Source organism: Alligator sinensis, unplaced genomic scaffold (assembly GCF_000455745.1).
Source record: "Alligator sinensis unplaced genomic scaffold, ASM45574v1 scaffold647_2, whole genome shotgun sequence".
In the NCBI taxonomy this organism is placed as follows: Eukaryota; Metazoa; Chordata; order Crocodylia; family Alligatoridae; genus Alligator; species Alligator sinensis.
The window spans coordinates 3,450,833-3,462,202 of NW_005841832.1; the positions used below are offsets into that span (position 1 = coordinate 3,450,833).

The window sequence follows — 11,370 nt, forward strand, 5'->3', positions numbered from 1 at the left end:
TCTTCCCCCCCCCCCCCCCCCCCCCCCCCCCCACCCGTGTCTTCCTCTTCGCCCTCCTCCTCCTCTGAGTCCCGGCTGTCTTCGCTGTCTGTGCTCCCGCAGCTCCTGCACAAGGCAAAACAGGAGCCCTGGATTAGAGTACCAGCCCATCTACCCTGGTACCTACCCTGGTATCCTGTCCCTTCCAAGGATCAGGCCCAGAAGCCTACCCAGCTCAGTACCCTCTCCCTCACCAACACCCTGGGTCAGAGTCCATCCTTGACAGCAAACAGTAACAGCTGCTTTGAAGGAGGGTGTCAAGCCCCCACTCTGTCCCCAAACTGGGAGAACCAGGTGTCCTGGCTCCCACTTCCCCTGGATCTAACCCACCAGACACCCCCCCCACAACGCCTGAGGGCTGAGGATAGAGCCCAGGCATCCTGCCTCCCAGTGCCCTCTGCTCTGACCTAGCACAATGCAGTCCTCCCAGCGGCAGGAGACAACTCGGGCATCCTGGCTCTTAGTCCTCCCTGGTTCTAAACCACCAGATCCCACCCCGCTCCCAGAGTTAGGATAAAACCCAGGTGCCCTAGGTCCCAACCGCTCCAGCTCCAATACACCAGACCCCACCCCCCTCCCAGTGGTCTGAGAGAAACGAGGTGTCCTGGTTCCCTTAGAGCCCAGGGTGAACTGGGGTTCCCACAGGTAGAGCTGGTACCTGGGCCGTGCTAAATGCGTGGTGCTGCCCGGGAAGTCCAGAGCCTTCTGGTGCCAGCCATCCTCCCCATCCAAACCTTCCTCCTCCTCGTCATCATCGAACTGCTGGATGCGTTCTTTGTAACAGATCTCAAACAGGTTGGAGTTGGGCTGTGGGGGGTAGAGCACAGTGTGGGTCAGAGGGGCTTGGGGGAGGGGGCAGGAGGAAGTAGGAAGCTATGTGTGTGGGAGGAGGGGGTCAGGCTGGAGATCTGGAGTGTTCATCCCCAGTGGGGGCAGCAGGGGTTTCATGCTCCCATGGGTAGCAGGTAGCAAGGGCTGTGTAGGGCACCAGGGGATGCCAGCACTGGGCCATGAGGGAGGGAAGGGGACACTCACGCTCTCATCATCAGCGTTCAGCGAGAAGGTGATATTGGCTGTCTTGTCGAAGGGGGCACTGGAACAGAGGGGCTGGTATGAGATAGGCATGGACTAGCCTGGAACATCCTGGTCCCCTACTCTACCTCTCTGGACGCCCCCCTCCCAAGGTTGGAATAGAACCCAGGTGTCTTTGCTCCCAATCCTTCTGCATGACTCAGTCTAAGCCGCCACACCCCACAAAGAGCTGGGACAGAACTCAGGTGTCCTGCTTCCTTGAGATAGCCCTGGCCATAGCACAGTTCTCATCAGACCCCAGTGGTGTGGTCCAGAGCCAGAGAGCGCCTTGGAGGAGAGGGAAGTTCTGTGGGAGAGGGAGATGTGGCTGGGATGTTTGTGAGGACAGAGACAGACCTGTGGGATAGAACCCAGATGTCCTGGGTCCCTCTGCATGCATAGGTGAGCCTGGGGATGTGGCAGAGGGTGGCTGGGAGTGCTGTGACCAGTATAGCCCAGAGTCTAGTCATCCCACAAGGGGTTGTGGGAAGGTTAACCATGTAAGGCCTGGAGGGAGCCCCCACCTTCTCCAGGATTGGGGGAGTGGAGGTGAGGGGGGGGAAGGGAACGGTCAGACTAATTCCAGCCTGTGCCCAGGTGATGGGTGGTGGGGGAGAGGGGGGGGCCTCTTAGGACTGTTACCTCTTGAGCTGGCGGAAGTGAGCACTGGAAGGCAGAGAGAGAAAGAGAGAGACAGAAGCAGAGACAATCAAACCGAGGGGGCTGAGGAGACCCTCGTACCCCCCACAACTGGAGGAGGGGGGGGCCTGGGGAGATTACAGTTTGCATGTTGGAAGTACCAGCCCTAGATGGATGGATCTCAGGATGGGGTGTGTGGTGGGGGTGGGTTGTGCCGTGTGGGCAAGGCTGGGTTAGAGAGACAGATGGACAAAGCCCCCAGGAGAGTGATGCTGTTAGCTCAGGCAGTCCCTCTCTGAATTGACCATAGCAGGGGGAGCATCACTCCAAATATCTGGCACAGAAGGGTCTGCAGGCAGAATGAGCAGAGATACAGAAACCCGTCCAATGCCCAGGTAGGTCCCAAGTATTGCGAGAACCACAGCACAACTGGGAGAAAACCCAGGCCTCCTGAATCCAATCCACCAGACCCCACTACCCTCTTAAGAGCTGGAAGAGAACCCAGGAGTCCTGGCTCCCAGCCCCCCTGCTCTAACTCACTAGGATTCCACTCCTCTCCCACAACTGGGAGAGAACTCAGGGGTCCAGGCTCCTAGCCCTGCCCTTTCTAACAAAGATCAGACAGTGAGGAAGCAGCACCACCCAGTGGCCAACTGCACCCTTGTGGCTGGGCTGGGCAGTACTCACTTGACACTCTCCTCCTGCTCCCCAAACTCCTCATCATTGAAGCCAAAGTGGTCTATGAAGGCTGAGGTCATTTGCTGCATCTGGTAATCAACAAAGGCCTGGGGGGTGGGGGAGGGGGGGGGACAAGAGGACAGAGAACAGACTTGGCAGGAGCTGGGCACAGATCCCAGCAGGCTCAGCACAGGGACTCTTTGCACACAGTGCCAAGATGCAGCCACCTCTGGAGTGGGCCATACTGGTACCCCTTGCCCTGCATTGAGATGCGGCTGCCTCTAGGGTGGATCATAGCAAAGGGGATGGGGCTCTTTATACAAGGACCCCTTGCCCTGCACTGAAATGCTACCACATCTGGGGTCGGGTACATTAGGGGCTATTTATAGAGACCCCTCACACAGGGCTGAGATGCAGCTGCTTCTGGGAAATAACATACTGAGGGCTGTTCTGCGTTGGAGGGTGTTTATATGGGAATTGAAATGCAGCTACCTCTGGGGTGAAGCACGCTGGGAGCTATTCATACAAGACCCTACCCTCAGCACAGAGCTGCAACTGCTTCTGGGGTGGAGCTGGTTATTGAAAGCATCTATAACCAATCCTGCATCTCCATGAGCATGGGGGCTGGCCCACACACACCTGCTGCAGTACAGCCTCCTGGGGGAAGCTGAACTCCTTCAGGTCTCCGTCATCATCATCACTTGAAGAGTGGAGGTTGTGCGTGTTCACCTGAAGAGGGACAGAGGCAGATAGGTCAGGCCGGGGTCACAGCCTGGAGTGAACATCACATCCCAGCCCCCACTCCCCACACTGCATCACCCAGTTTAGAGGGGCTCTACAGTGCCACCTGGGGGTATCCCCTGCTACAGGGTTGAGGGCCAGTGCCAAGGCATGGCTGGAAAGGAAGAAGGGGGAAGTCTGGGACAGATGTGGCATAAGGAGTTGGGGGAGGGGGATGCGAGTGAGTGAGAGAGTCAAGGTATACTGGACTGGCTGGGGTCTTGATGGGATAGGTGCGAATGTGGAAGGGTATACTGGGCTGGCTGTGAGGACTGTGTGCGCATGTGTGTTGGGTTGCACTGTTGTGGGGGAGAGTATTGCGCTGGCTGGGGAGTGCAAGTAACACAGGGAGATGTACTGGGCTAGCTGCGACCTTGAGGGGTGGGGGGATGGGGTGGTATGTGAAGGAGTATCATAGTAGCTAGGGTCAGGAGGGACCTGAACAGATCATCTAGCCTGACCCCCTGCCACAGGCAGGAATGAATGCTGGGTTCACAAGACCCCAGACAGGTGATCATCCAACCTCTTGAATTTGCCCAAGGTAGGGGTGAGGACCACCTCCCTGGGAAGCTGGTTCCAGATTTTGGCCACCCTAACTGTAAAATATTGCCTTCTGATCTCTAACATAAACCTATTTTCCATCAGCTTGTTACCGTTGTTCCTTGTCACCCCAGGTGGTGCTGGGGAGAAAAGGGCTCTACCTATTTGCTGTTGATCTCCCCTGATGAATTTATAGGCAGCCACCAGGTCCCCCCCTCAGGTGCCTCTTGCTGAGGCTGAACAGGTTCAGGTCCTTCAGTCTCTCCTTGTAGGGCCTGTCCTGCTGTCCTCTCACCAAGTGGGTGGCCCTCCTCTGAACCCTCTCCAGGCTGGCCACATCCCTTTTGAAGTGCGGCGCCCAGTACTGGATGCAGTACTTCAACTGCGGCCTGACCAAAGTCGCATAGAGAGGGAGTATCACCTCTCTGGACCAGCTTGAGATGCACGACAAGGTGCAGTTGGCTTTGCTGGCTGCGGTCTGGCATTGGCAGCTCATGTTCATCTGGGAGTCAATAATGACTCCAAGATCCCTTTCCACCTCTGTGCTCACAAGGGGGGAGCTCCCCAGCCTGTATGTATGCTGTGGATTCCTTCTCCCCAGTTGCAGCACCCTGCATTTATCTACATTGAACCCCATCCTATTACCATCTGCCCACTTCTGTAGTCTGTCTAAATCTAGTTGCAGCCTCTCTCTCCCTTCAAGTGTGTCCACCTCACCCCACATCTTAGTGTCATCAGCAAACTTGGACAGTGTGCTTTCCACCCTCTCATCCAAGTCATCCAAGTGAGGGCCCCAGGGTAAAACCACTGTCACGCTGGTGCCACAGTCAGCAGGGAAGGGTACATCCCAGTACCCTGCCTCTCCCAGCTGCCCTATATGCCCCCTCTCTCAAGGGGCAGGATGGGAGTGGTGGGTACTCACTAGATCCACCATGTTCTTCTTGTTGGTCTCTGCCAGATGCCCAGAGATGAACTTCTCCCACTGGTCCTGCAGCTCTTCAGGCAGGTCTGGGGGCAGATGGAGTAGGGGAGGGGAGGATCAGAAAAGTCATCCCTCCCCAGCAGAGTCCCTGCCTGAGCCTGGCCCCTTGGAGGGGGAACAGAGAATAGCCCCAGCGCATGGTGCCCACCACCCCCTACTTCTGCTGAATTGTAGTGCTAGGTTACAAGCTAAGATGAAGGCTCAGGACAGGTGTAGTGGCTTCCTAACCTGGCAGGGGAAATACCATGTATCCATGTCCAAGGAGGCAGTTTTCCTAAACCGCACCCTGGGAGAACTGCTCTTCTGGTGTGATGCAGTACCTGCAGAGGTGCAGTGGCTTTAAGCCCAGTTCATGGAAGTAGGAGTCTCCTCCCTTGCTTGCTCTGATGGCCTTATGTCTAAGGGCAAGCAAAACTCAGGGGCATCCAAACCCCAAGCCTCCAGGCTTGGGCCTGCAACTAGGATGCCCACCAAAGGTTTTGGAAACATCTGAAGCCCCAGGTGTGGGTGGAAGATGTTTGCCGGTAGCTGGCAGCCTAGCTCTGTCCTTTTCCCTGTGCCTAGCATGACCCACACCATCCCCGCCTGCACCTACCCTTCAGCAGCTGCCCCACATGGGCAGCATGGGGGCCCTTCTCAGCACTCTGTGCCAAGGCATTGGCGATCCGGGTGAGGTGCCCCATGTAGCCCTTGCGCCTCCCGCCAGCCAACCTGCAAGAGACCCAGGCAGGAGAAGAGGGTCACTGAAGCTCCACCCCAGAGGCAGCTGCATCTCAACCATGGCCCCTGTACACCCAAACGTGCCCCAACCCCAGAGGTGGCTGCATCCCAGTACTGGGTAACACATCCTACTCCAGAGGCAGCTGCATCTCAGTACCAGGTACTAGGTTGCACTATATCCAGCCCTCACTGCTCCACCCCAGAGGCAGCTGCATCTCAGCCTTGGCCCAGCTGTGACAGACCCTGCCCTATGGGGAGGAAGGGGACGTGGGCCAGTCTGGGGGGTGGGAGGCACGGGCTGACCCTGAACTGGCCCTGTGGAAGGGAAGGGAGGGAGAAGGGGCATGGATGGCAGCAGTATTAATTGCCACTGCTCTCCCTCTGCTCCCATTTCCTGACCTGTGGGCCAGACACCACAACTCCATGGACCAGCCAGAGGTTGAGCACCCTGGTCTGTCTATACCCAGCCTTCACTGTGTTCCTCCCGAGAGACAGGTGCATCCCAGCCCTAGGCAGGCTGTACTCCAGAGGACTAGATGGATGCTCTCTCTGGTGTTCCCAGGCACTGTTTCAATGGTGGAGCCTCATCCCCTGGGCTGGGGAGAGCAGGGCAGAGCCTGCCCTGGCAGGGGCCCCACACACACTCCCACTTACTGAGCCTGCTCATTCTCTTCCCAGGCAGACAGCACTCTCTGAACCAGGCAGCACTTCTGAAGCAGCTACGGAAGGAAGGGGAGTGGGTCAGACTGGGGGCTCTTGGCACGGCGTGTGGGGGAAAACCCCAGGGTCGGAGGGACTTGAAAGAGGTTACAGCACAGGGGCAGGGGCTGGGAAACAAGATTCCTGGGTTCTATCCCAGTTCTGGGAGGATGGGGGTTCTGGTGAGGTAGAAAAGTGGAGGTTGGAAGCCAGAATGTTTGGGTTATACCCCAGTTGTGGGAGGGGGTGGGAATTAATGGGTAGAGCAGGGGGCTAGGAACCAGACCACCAGGGTTCTGTACCAGCAACAACAGAGGAGTGGGGGAGCCAGGATTCCTCAGTTGTATCCCAGGTCTGGGAAGGTAGTGGGGTGTGGCGAGTTGAACCACAGGGGCTGGGAGCCAGGATGCCTGGGTTCTATCCCAGATCTAGGAGGGGAGTGGGGTCTGGTGGGTGACAGCCAGGATGCCTGGGTTCTTATTCCAGGTGCAGAAGGGAAGTGGGAAAGCTGGGATCCAGGATGCCTGGGTTCTAGCCCAGCCCTGGGAGGGAAGCAGAGTCTGGTGGCTTATAGCAGTGGGAGCTCAGATGCCTGGGCACTCTGGGAGAGGAGCTAGGACTATTGGGTTCAGGGTCTCAGTGCTGTGGTTCCCAATCCCACTCACGTGCGTGATGACAGGACTGTCTGGGACAGGCTGAGAGCTGTCCTCCAGGGTGTCCCCGGGGCCAGCCCAGAGCATGGTGCTCAGGCAGGCCTCTACCTGAGCATGCAGGAAGTTGTTGTAACTGTACTCGAAATAGAGGTCCTAAGAATGGAAAGAAAGACAGAGCTCAGGGCATGGCCAGCAGGTGGTACCACAGGAGAGCTGGTGATCAAGGGCTGAGCTGAGGCTGCATCTGGGGTGGAGTACACTGGAGGCCATTCAGACACCAGCGTGATTTGGGACAGGAAGTGCAGCTGGGCATAGAGAGCCTCCTGCTCCTGGAATCAGAGCCTAGGCCTTGCTTTCCTCATCAGGGCTTGAGGCAAAGTCCCCATCTCATCTGAGGAGAGACTAAAGCGTTCTAATTCAGTTTAGAAAAAGGACATGGAAAGGGTTTACAAAATACTAAACTGTGAAAAGGAAGTAGCATATTTACTCAAATCCAAGACAAGGTTTCTGTCCCCATTCAGCGTGGCAGAAAAAAACCCTCTCATCTTAAGATTCAAGTACGGGCCAGACAAGCAGCTGTGGCTATGGACAGGGCCAGGGTGGCTCATGCAGTAGACAGGGGGTGTATAGGGAAGTGTGGGGAAGGGGCACATGGAGCTGCTGTGGCTCTGACCGTGCTCCGGACTGAATACAGAGCTGCTGCTAGTACCTGGCTTCTCCATGCCCCCAGAGGAGACAGAGCAAGAGCAGCTGCAAAGGTAAGGGGGGAGGGGGACAGGCACCAAGGGCAAGGGGGAGGACAAGGGGCATGTGGCAGGCTGCCTGCCCCCAACCTACTGCTTACTCTGCCACTACTTTTCCTGTCACAGTGGTGGGAGGGATGAATTTAAGAGAATCCTTCAATAACTAAATTTTAGACATGGAAGAAATAAATATAGTTTTCCATGTCTAGACCCTAATAACTGTGGGGTCGTCTTAAATTCGAGGTTGTCTTAGAATCAGGTATATATGGTAGCTAGGAATTTATTGTTTACTTTCTCTAACAAGACAAGAACTGGGGGTCACAAGAAAATAAACTAACAAGTACAAAGTCTAAAACTAACAAAAAGAAGTTTTTTCATGCCACGAAACATTCAAGCATGAAACTTGTTGCTACCAGATGGTGTGGAAGCTGACAGCTTAGCTGGATTAAAAAAAAAAAAGGATTGGATGTATTCTTGGAGGAAAGGGGCATCAGTAGCTATTGAACCTGGGAATTAGGGGCACTGCCTCTCAACCAGACTTTTCTAGACCTTAAATGTTGGAGGCTGCAAGTGAGAGGAACAATGGGGAAAAAAACCCTGCTTAGATCCTGTTCACCCTCCTTTCAGCATCTGCTCCCTGCTGCTGTGAGACAGGACATTGGGCATGACGGACCACTCAGAGCAGCAGGTGAGAAATCAGGGGCAGTCCAGACACTGAACCTGAAAGGGATAGGAAGATGAGGGGAGATGGGGCTGGAAGGCTGGGCTGGCTGGGCCCTGGGTTGGCTTCCCTGTCGTTCCTTATGTGGTGACAGCTCCTGCCCCCTTCCCCCACTCACCAGCATGGTGTCGAGGGCACCCAGCCCCAGCAGCTCGTCCTGCAGCCCTGCGTCACCGGCAGCCAGGGCGCTAGCCAGCAGCTTCACCACGTGCAGTCGTGTGTTGCCCAGCGGCAGGTCCAGAAGCCCCCACGTCATCCTCACGGACTCACGCTGCACCACGTGGCAGGGTTAGTAACCCCGTGCGGAACCCCAGAGCCTGGACCGGTAGCCACACTCCCCTACATCCTGCTCTACCCCTCCTAGAGCTGGGATAGAATCTAAATGCCTGGGATCCCCAGCCAACCCTCCTTGCTCTAACCAAGACCCTGATCCTTCCTAGAACTTGGATAGGACCCAGGCAACCTGGCTCTCAAATCACCCCTACTCCAACTCACTACACCACACTCCCCACCCAGAGCTAGAGTTAGAACCCAAGATTCCTTGGCTCCTAGTCTGACACCCCTCCCCAATCCCCTCCTAGAGCTGGGACAGAACCTAGGAGTCCCAGCTTCTAGTTTTCCAAGCTCCAACATGCTACACCAGTGCTCCCCAACTTTTTCCCCCCACTCAGGCTAGATGGACAGTGCTGTCTGTCTGTGGACTAGATCTGGTCAGAGGGCCTGATCCAGCACTTTGGGCAGTGAGGAAGGGCCCAATCTGACTGTGGAGTGGGTGGAGGGGCGGGGGAGGGAGAGCAGTCAGGGACCAGTCTGCCTCAACTGGTCCTGCAGGGGAGGGAGGGAAGGGGGCATGGCCTGGCCCCCATCTGGTTGCTTGGGAACTTGGTGGCATGGGAGGGGTGGCCATGTTACTTGCCACTGCACTCACACCATCAGATTACCCAACCTGTGTGGAGCCCCACAGATTGGATGCCATGGCTCTTTAGGCCAGAGGCTGAGCACCCCTGTACTAGACCCTGATCTCCTTCCAGGCTGGGATAGAACCCAGGCATCCTGGGTCCCAGCATCCCATGTCTAACTCAACAGTCCCGGTCTCTCTGTCAGCTTGGCAAAACCCTGGTGTCTGACCCTGTTACCTTGGGGGGCTCAAGCAGGAGCTGGTGGAAGTCCGGGAGGTGCTGCCTGAGTGCCAGCAGGGTGCCCAGGCTGACCTGGCGCTGAGGCACATCCAAGCTGCCAGGGCCCATCTCCAGCTGCCCATCCAGGTTACAGTAGAAGCCACCCAGCCCTCCCGGCTCGGCCCTGTGGGGAGCATGGGGTGAGCAGCAGGACAGGGGGCTGAGAGGGGGTCCTGGATCCCTGCCCCACACCCACCTGCCCTCACCTGGATCTGCGCGGCTCCAGCAGTGTGAGGAGAACCTGGATCCCACTGACCAAAACTGACTCGCTGTGCTCCCCCGTGAACATGTTACTCAGCAATTGCTCGATTGTCTCCTGCCTGCGTGGGAGACCAGGGTTAGAGCAAAGCCAGCTACATCTTGGCACCAGGAGAGGGCCCTGTATAAACACCCCCACCACATTCCACTCCAGAGCCAGAGGCATCATGGCACAGAGCAAGGAACCCTGTATAACCAACCCCCCAACATACCCCACCCCAGAGGCAGTTGCATCTCAGCACCAGGAGAGAGGGCCCTGTATAAAAACTGTCTACCTTCCACCCATGGTCTGTGGCAGAGTCAGCTACATCTTTGTGCCAGGAGGGAGGGCCCTGTATAAATATCCCACACCCATGCTCCACCTCAGAGCTAGCTGCAGTGCAGCACAGGGCAAGGGGCCCTGTATAACCAGCCCCCATTACATCCCACCCCAGAGCCAGCTGCATCACAGGACAGGGCAACAACCCCCGTATAACCAGCTCCATAACCTATGTAGCTCCTTTGACATTAACCCTAGACACAGAGGAGGTTTCCTACATTCCCCTCAGCTATCAGAAAAGCTCAGAGCTCAAAACAGTCTTTTCTCTTATCTCTTGACCCTGGGCTGGTCCTGGGGTCTGGTATGTTGAGAGGAGGAAGAGAGGGCTGGGTGCTAGGACATCTTGGGTTCCCTTACAGCTCTGGGAGGGGAGTGGGGGTCTGATGGGTTAAGATTGGGGCAGGGAGGTTGCTGGGTGCCAGGACACCAGGGTACCCTCTCAGCTCTGGGAGGGGAGTTGGGGTCTGGTGGGTTAGAGAAGTGGGGGATAGGTGCTAGTATGCCTGGGTTCTCCCCCTGCTTTCCCATGTTATCTGCATGAAGACTGTGTACCTCAGTTTCTCTTTTTCATTGAAGCTAATAGTAAGGAGCCCCAGCCCTAGGCTCTCCTCTCAACCCATGAAGCCCTGCTGCTGCTCCCCCGCTCCTGCCCCACAGCCCCTTTTCCCCAGCGGCCCTGGTGGGGCTCTGCACTCACTTCTCCAGTGTGGCCAGCAGCTGGTCAGGCTCGGGGCTGTCCGGGATGTGGATCATCTGCTCCCGGCTCAGGCGGATGATGTCACACAGGGACTGGGCTGCATTGGAATGTTGCTAGGGATGGGGGCAAGGGGGAAGGACATTACTGCAATGGCAACAGAAAGGGAAGGGCTGGACCCCAAAAGCAGCCAAGGCCATGCCTCATCCTTGGCACCCTCAGGCACTGGGGCAGGGTACCAAGGAACCCCAAGATCTAGAGACAACACCCCCAGGGAGGGGGGAGGGGAAGGGGGGGGCTAGTGGGATACCTGGGTTCTATCCCAGCTCTCTATGGGGAGCAGGGACTGGTGTGTTAAAGTGGGGGCAGAAGCCAGTTATCTGGTGACTCAAGCAGGAGAAGCCTCCCTGGGGGCACATGTTCAGGCTGGCAGAGATCACAGAGTTTTCCCTATGCTGCTCTTGCCCTGATCAACCCAGCTTGAACCCAGCCCCCTACATGTCAGACAGGTGCACCCAGCCCTATCACCTGCCCCAGGGCAAGACCCCCTCCTTGCTCCTCACATTGTCATCCTTTGAGGGGTGGATCATCTCGATGAGGCGCTGCACAATCTTCTCCTCATTCAGCCACTGTACAAAGGACCCCGAGAAAGAGTG

At 56.8% G+C, this 11,370-nt stretch overlaps 1 protein-coding gene across 1 annotated transcript in view; it reads right to left on the reverse strand.

Annotated features, from left to right (window-relative positions):
- PPP6R1 (protein phosphatase 6 regulatory subunit 1) overlaps nt 1-11,370 on the reverse strand; it is a 23,310-nt gene that overhangs the window by 2,884 nt on the left and 9,056 nt on the right. Inside the window, 15 exon segments of the mRNA XM_025196710.1 lie at nt 13-105; nt 698-846; nt 1,075-1,132; nt 1,753-1,776; nt 2,437-2,534; nt 3,067-3,156; nt 4,670-4,755; nt 5,325-5,440; nt 6,104-6,168; nt 6,814-6,954; nt 8,384-8,536; nt 9,402-9,567; nt 9,650-9,763; nt 10,718-10,830; nt 11,278-11,343. Coding sequence (XP_025052495.1) covers nt 13-105; nt 698-846; nt 1,075-1,132; nt 1,753-1,776; nt 2,437-2,534; nt 3,067-3,156; nt 4,670-4,755; nt 5,325-5,440; nt 6,104-6,168; nt 6,814-6,954; nt 8,384-8,536; nt 9,402-9,567; nt 9,650-9,763; nt 10,718-10,830; nt 11,278-11,343 — 1,532 coding nt within the window.